This window comes from Athene cunicularia (genome assembly GCF_003259725.1).
Source record: "Athene cunicularia isolate RWA chromosome 1 unlocalized genomic scaffold, athCun1 chr1_part2, whole genome shotgun sequence".
In the NCBI taxonomy this organism is placed as follows: domain Eukaryota; kingdom Metazoa; phylum Chordata; class Aves; order Strigiformes; family Strigidae; genus Athene; species Athene cunicularia.
The window spans coordinates 3,187,819-3,194,231 of record NW_020799092.1 but is presented as its reverse complement, the minus strand read 5'-3'; the positions used below and the strand labels follow the sequence as shown (position 1 = coordinate 3,194,231).

General features: G+C 42.8%; 1 protein-coding gene across 1 annotated transcript; it reads left to right on the top strand.

Moving 5' to 3' along the window:
* Positions 1-129: 129 nt before the first annotated feature.
* On the top strand, positions 130-5,596 carry PHF5A (PHD finger protein 5A; the record flags this gene model as incomplete). Its single annotated transcript, XM_026863051.1, has 3 exons — positions 130-163; positions 1,584-1,750; positions 4,893-5,596. Coding segments are annotated over 3 exons (291 nt in total), but the record flags the coding sequence as incomplete, so codon positions are not given.
* Between the last annotated feature and the right edge of the window lie 817 nt (positions 5,597-6,413).

Sequence of the window (6,413 nt, the reverse complement as noted above, 5' to 3'; positions counted from 1 at the left end):
GTTTTCTTTTTTTTTTTTTAAAAAAAAAAAAAAAGACTGCTCACTGCAGAGGATAATTATTTGATGTTCAAGCTTGTGGTTACTTAAATTTTTCTCCTGCTTCTGCCTCAAATAAATTTTTTTCTTCTTTTTCTTACAGCAATTGGAAGACTTTGTGAAAAATGTAAGTATAGCTTCTACATATAGATGCTTGGGGACGTGGTTAGAGCATACAGTTGGGATTTGCAGATTGGATTCTATTTTTGCTTTAATCACAAACTTGATGTCACTCTTTGATATGGGAACAGTTACTTGAATATTGCAAGTATACATCAATGAATACTTAGAAAGTTACATGTTCAAATAGATTGTCACATAAGTACACACTGTTGTAGAGTATATGCTGCCAGCATTTTCAGTAGCTGAGGGTACAGTGACTTCCTGATTGGTTCCTTGTAATCTGTAATATAAAATGATCAGCCTGATCATTTCAAAGTAGGAAAAAAAATTGCATTTTTGGACTCTGACTTCTTCACACCTTGAGAGTGTTTCCCTTCAGCATCTGGGAGAATAAGAAATGGTGGGGGTGGGGAACACCTAGAGTTAGAGCAAAAAAGAAAACCTGCAGAATCAAATGCTAGTGCTCAACTGTAGAAAGGAAGAAAGAGTATGATCTGTCATTAGATCCTTGTAGGGGAACAGAACAAATAAGATGACTAGTTCATGACTCAAAAAGAGTACAAAAATAAGAAAAGTGAGGAGAAGAGCAGTTTGAATCAACAAGATTGTTTTCAAGAGCACGCAGCAGTGAAACAGATTCTCGTTAGTAGTTGAGGGCTGTTGTGCTGGAGGTTTAAGAGCAGGTTAGATGAGCTGTTTGTGGGACTCAGGATTAGATGCCTTGGGAACTGGTAATAGGATATGAAGCCTTTCATCCCTAGGTCAGTGTTTTGGATAAGGTCCAGCACAGCAGGGACTGTCAGTGGCATCTGATGGCTGCTTGTATGATATGAGTGCTTCAATTTCACTCAGTTCCTTGTGAGAAAACAAGAGCAACTTCTGTGAAATGGCTGTTCATGCCAGTTTGCCCTTTATTTGGCCTTCTTACAGATGAAGTATTAAAGGGACCACAAGTACAATCTCTTATCTCATCTCTTTGAGAATAGTAACTCCAGACTTTTGTTGATGTGGCACTGTCAGAGAAGCTTACACTGTTGCTTCTGTGTAGGTAAGGACACTAGTCCTGTCAGTCCAGCATTTTTTTCACAAGTGAAAAATTCAGGAAAAGTTCTAGAGTAAAAGTAACGGTATGATCTAAGCAGGTGTTGGCTAATCATGGACAAAGTAACTTTGGGTTTCTTCTGTGATTGTGAATGCATGAATTAAATTTTAAAAAACCAAATATTGCAGGCTACTAGCCCTTATTCCTCTCAAGTCTTCATGCAAATACAACGTTACACCCTGTGTCTGCAAGATAAATTTCCACAGTTCAGTTGTATTGTGTTTGAGTGTACAGGCAAGTTTTTTGACTAGGAAGCCTTTAATCTTCAATGTGGGGGTGGAGAAAAGGGTGTTCTGTACCAGAGGCTCTGCTGTACTTGCAGGTGATGGCAAGTGCGTGATCTGCGACTCCTATGTGCGGCCCTGCACTCTTGTGCGCATATGTGATGAGTGTAACTACGGCTCGTATCAAGGGCGCTGTGTGATCTGTGGAGGTCCGGGAGTGTCTGATGCCTACTACTGCAAGGAGTGTACCATCCAGGAAAAAGACGTATGTTGTCATCCAGTCTTCGTTGAATTGGTTATGTCTTTATTTAGTATCCACACTTAACTTTAAGGTGCTTGGAACTACTGAAATAAGCACTGGGACACAGGACACTTGGTTTCCACTACCAATATTGGCACTGGCTTTCATTACCTTATAACTTTCTTCCCCCGTTGGTAGTTCCCCATGTTTGCAAAGCATCTTGAGATATCATAGAATTTTGAGGTATTGTAACTGTCTTCATCCTGAAGGATCTTTGGCTGCTTTGCACTGCATGCTTATGTTTTGCTTCCTCCACACACTGCAAGTTACCACTTTAAATTGTTATCTTACTAGATCTCTCAGCCTAGGTTTTATCCAGGTCAGAGATATTCCAGACACTGCAAAGGCAGGGGTGGGAGCAGCTTCTCACTGGAAACCCATTATCGGCCACCGACCAAGGGCACCTACAGCCTGTGGAGTCACCACCTGTGTTTTCCTTTGGATTACAGCATAAATTTAGATCTTAGCGTCCAGTGTCTAGACCACTAATTGTGTTTTACAAGTTTAAAGTTTCCTGTACAATTTCAGTGGAATATTGATTTTTTTTTTTTTTTTTCTGGAATGGCCTATATTGTAGACATCTCTTTTTCTGCTAACACTTTTTGGTGTAACAAACCTTTATTTCTATAGTCAGGGCTATAATCTTTTTATAATACTCTTGCCCTGAAAGATAGCCACTGTCTGTGTGAAATGAGACAGCTATTCACCCCCTGTCTTAACACAATCTAACACAATGAGTGCAAGACATGAAGAACTGCAAATGAAGTGATAGAAAGACCTTAGGGAAGAGCAAGAAGATGATGCTCAAAGTTGCAATATCCCCAGAATACGGACCTAATAGCTGTGAGAGTGTCTGTTAAAGGTGGTTTGGGTTTTGGTTCTTTGCAAATGCCCTCTCCAGCACATCCTAATGACAGTTGAGAACACACTGAGAGAATGGTTCAGATTGATTTAGAGGAACATGTGCAGCTGGGTGAGTTGCTGGTTTAGTTCTCTGGAGTGCCTATGTTTTCTCTAGAGGCTTACAGCTAATTTCAGGATAGGGGCAGGTCCTCATCTGAATTTAATCATTAGATCTGACAAGGACCATAATCTTTCTTAGTATCTAACAATGGATATAAGCACTGTGGTGGTGGTGCAGCCTCCTACTTTAGAAATGCTGTGAGAAACAGTAGGTTTTTTCACTTGCCTTTGGAACCAAGACACCTGGCTTGGTAAGTCATGAATAAAATAGGCTTGGGCTTATTTTTACTAATTCATATTGATCCTCAACAGGTATTTTTCATAACCTAAGCTCACCTATAGCTTGTCATGCCTGTTTCAGGTGTGAAATAGCCAGCTGCTCTGCAAGGGAAGATTGTAGAAAGTGTAGAGCTGGAGCAAGAGAATGACTAATCACAGAACTGAGGTATTTTGACAGCTGGGTGAAGGCTGCAGATGACGACAGTTGTTCTGTACCAGCAAACTCAAATGTTAGTGGTTATTGCAGATGTGAAGTTGCAGATCTGAAACAGCAGTTTTGACATGATTGACTTGCAGGGTTGAAAAGTGCTGCCACAGGTGTAGGGTGCTCAGAACAAGAAAAGTGAAGCATGCGGCCTGTCACAATTACAGTAGCAGGTCTAGTGTCAATAAGAAAAGCAGATGGACAGAGCTCTCTACCAGGAGATCTAACACTCCATGGTTTCAGTCACAGCACTTCCATCTTTGTCAGCGAAAGACTGGAAACGATAGCGAAGCAAGAAAGCAAATACTAAAATGTAGGGAGGAGGTGGAATGCTGTTGGACACAAAGGAAAGGGTCTGGTTACTCTTGGTACATTTGTTCTGATGGAGTGAGGAACTCAGGTATTGTTTCACCCCACTTCAGTCTGTGGGTAAGGGTCAAAATCCCACCTTGTCACCCAGGACAGCTCTGAGTTGCAAAAAGTAATCTTTTCTCGGGGATAGGAGCATGCTCATATGCTGCCTCCTTAGGAGGAGGTGAAAGAATGAACAGAGCCCTGCAATAATGCTGTCAGGATTGTCAGACTCCCTGGATTGTGGGAGGCAAGGCTTGGAAGAGTCCTGTTATTGAGGTTCGAAATCGAATAAGGAGACAGTAGCTAGAGATGGGTTGTGGCAAGTGTATGGGGAAGGGTGATTTCCCCCCCCCCCCATTATTTCTACCATGCAGACCCTCCCCACCATGTTGCATCTCCTGCACAGGAGCAGGTATCAGTGGAGCAACTTGGATGCAGTTTCTACAGCAGCTGACATCTGCGCAGAGACTTTATAAATCTAATCTACTTGGGCTTACACAACAGTCAAAAACATGTATTCCTCTGCCTGCTGGGGCCCTCATAGCTGCTGTATCCTGCCACATCATTTTGCCCTCAAGAGTTATGCAGATGCTGGGCTCAGGTAGCCCATGGACAAACATTCTCTGGTACATCAAGAGGTGCATCTCTGATTTGTCTTTGCAACCACACGTCTGAGGTGGGTCTCTCCCACTCCCCTTGCATTTCCTGTGGCTTTTTTTTCACTGTCTACTGGAATTCAGGTTCAAGAACGTACCCCTGTAGCTGCTGTGAATAGCTGTCCTCTCCCAAGATGAGTATACAGCCTCTGCAGTATCAGTGCAGCAATCAATCCAAGATGCAGGAAATCTGAGATTCAGTTCTGCTGTCACAGCTGAGAAGGTTCCCTAAACATGAGAATGGCTCGGTGACATCTAAAGCAACAGGATTCTTTTTGGCTAAGGAGGGGAGAGGTTGTCCCCCTGAGCTCTATAAATCCCGCCTATTCTAATTCAGAAAGAATCCAGTCTTGAGGCACTGAGCATCCTTTTCATTAAACTGCTGATATTATATGAACTGTTCTCCATCTTCACCCTGAGGAAGAGAATGTCCTAGAGTAATGTTAAACAGACATCTATCCTCTTCTCTATTCCACTCTCTTGCTGGTAGTAACCAGCATTGGAGAGAAGTTTGTCTGCACAGGTGTTACAAATGTGTATTGAGGACAGGGTGAGGAGTGTGGGAACTGAGATCCTACTAGAACTATGTAAATGGTGATACTGTTCTCTTTGCCCATCTCCTAACTTACATCCTCTTTTCTTCTTACAGAGAGATGGTTGCCCAAAGATCGTCAACCTGGGCAGTTCCAAGACAGATCTCTTCTATGAAAGGAAAAAGTATGGCTTCAAGAAGAGGTGATCCTATCCATATGTGGCTACACCTCTTGTTGGGTTGGCAAGAGGGTCTTGGAACATCTTTGGACTTTACTATTATTGAAAACCGGTTGATTGTTTTTTTCTAAAGCAGTACAAATTCAGTAGTATACTTGGGGTTAGAGAAGTAATGGACTGAGTGGGGACTGAAACTTGATCAGAGCTGACTATAAGAAAGAGCAAATGAGGATTGCTGTCTCTTGCCTTTCCAGAAGCTCTGCTAGTAGCTACCCCAGCTGGCTATAAAAATCCTGGTGGGCAAGTATTTATATATGGAGACCAGCATAGTAAAAAGCAAGTGCCACTTCTGCTGTGGGGAAACACCTTACAGTTCTTACCAGGCTTTCTCTCAGTTTTTTGAAATCACCCCACACATCAGTATTGAAGAACAGAGCACCAATCCCATGTGTCCTCTCCCCATCCTGTCTTCCTCCAGTATATTTCCATGCTGCCCTCTTGTAAGGAACCTGCTCATGGCTGGTGCCTTTCTAGGGAGAGCACAGCTGTTCAATGTTTTCTTTGACAGATTAATCCAAGGCCCTTTCTTGTAACCATTTCTGTAGGATGCATACCAATAAAGCTTCTTTTTTTTTTTTTTTTTATAACAAGGATTTCTCTCCATTTTATTCTGTGCCTAGCCTCTCTGGAGCTTTCTGGGGACATGCAGGATTAGCCCAGCTAGAACTGCACAATGGGTTATCTGGTTTCTGACAGAGTCTGCCTATGGTCATGTGACCTTGCTGCAAGGAGCTTCAGGGAATGGCTATTGCTTTTGTCTGCCTGTGATCCCAGCCACTGATCATTTTGTCCCATAGCGTGAGGATCGCTGAGCTTGTAACCCTTATCCTAGCTAATACGGCTGTGGATGTTGTTTCACCATGCAAACATCCAATCCCTTTCTAAAACCTACTAAGCTATTTGACTCGCTATCCTGTTCTTGTGAATAAGTTAAAGCCTTCCCTGCTGTAACTGGAAACCAACTATTGTGTTCTAGGCTATTAGCAGTGTGCATGCTGAAAACCAGAGGCTGCTTGTTTGTCAAATACCAGTACAGGCTAAAAGCAGTCTGTTGGCTCAGCAGAGATCTGGGAACGGGTGCCTTTATGCAGAAGCAGAACTGACTTCCCTGCTAGTGTGTGCACTCCTCAGATGGTTAAAATAGGGTCATAGCTCCGCGTGCCCTGTAATCCTTGAAGTATTCATAGTCTGAGCAGAGTCTGTGCTACAGTAATGGGATTTTCTTTGTGTATTTTTCTTGGGGTGCAGAGCCTGTTTTGTGCCCCTTCCAGGATTTCAGTTGTTCCCCCTGAGGTTAGTACTGATTCCTCTAACTCCTCTCTGGCTTACATGCCCCTTCTTCCTGCTCCAGCCATTTAGGTGTTCTGGGTAAAAGTGAAAACAAGCAGACAAGTTGTGA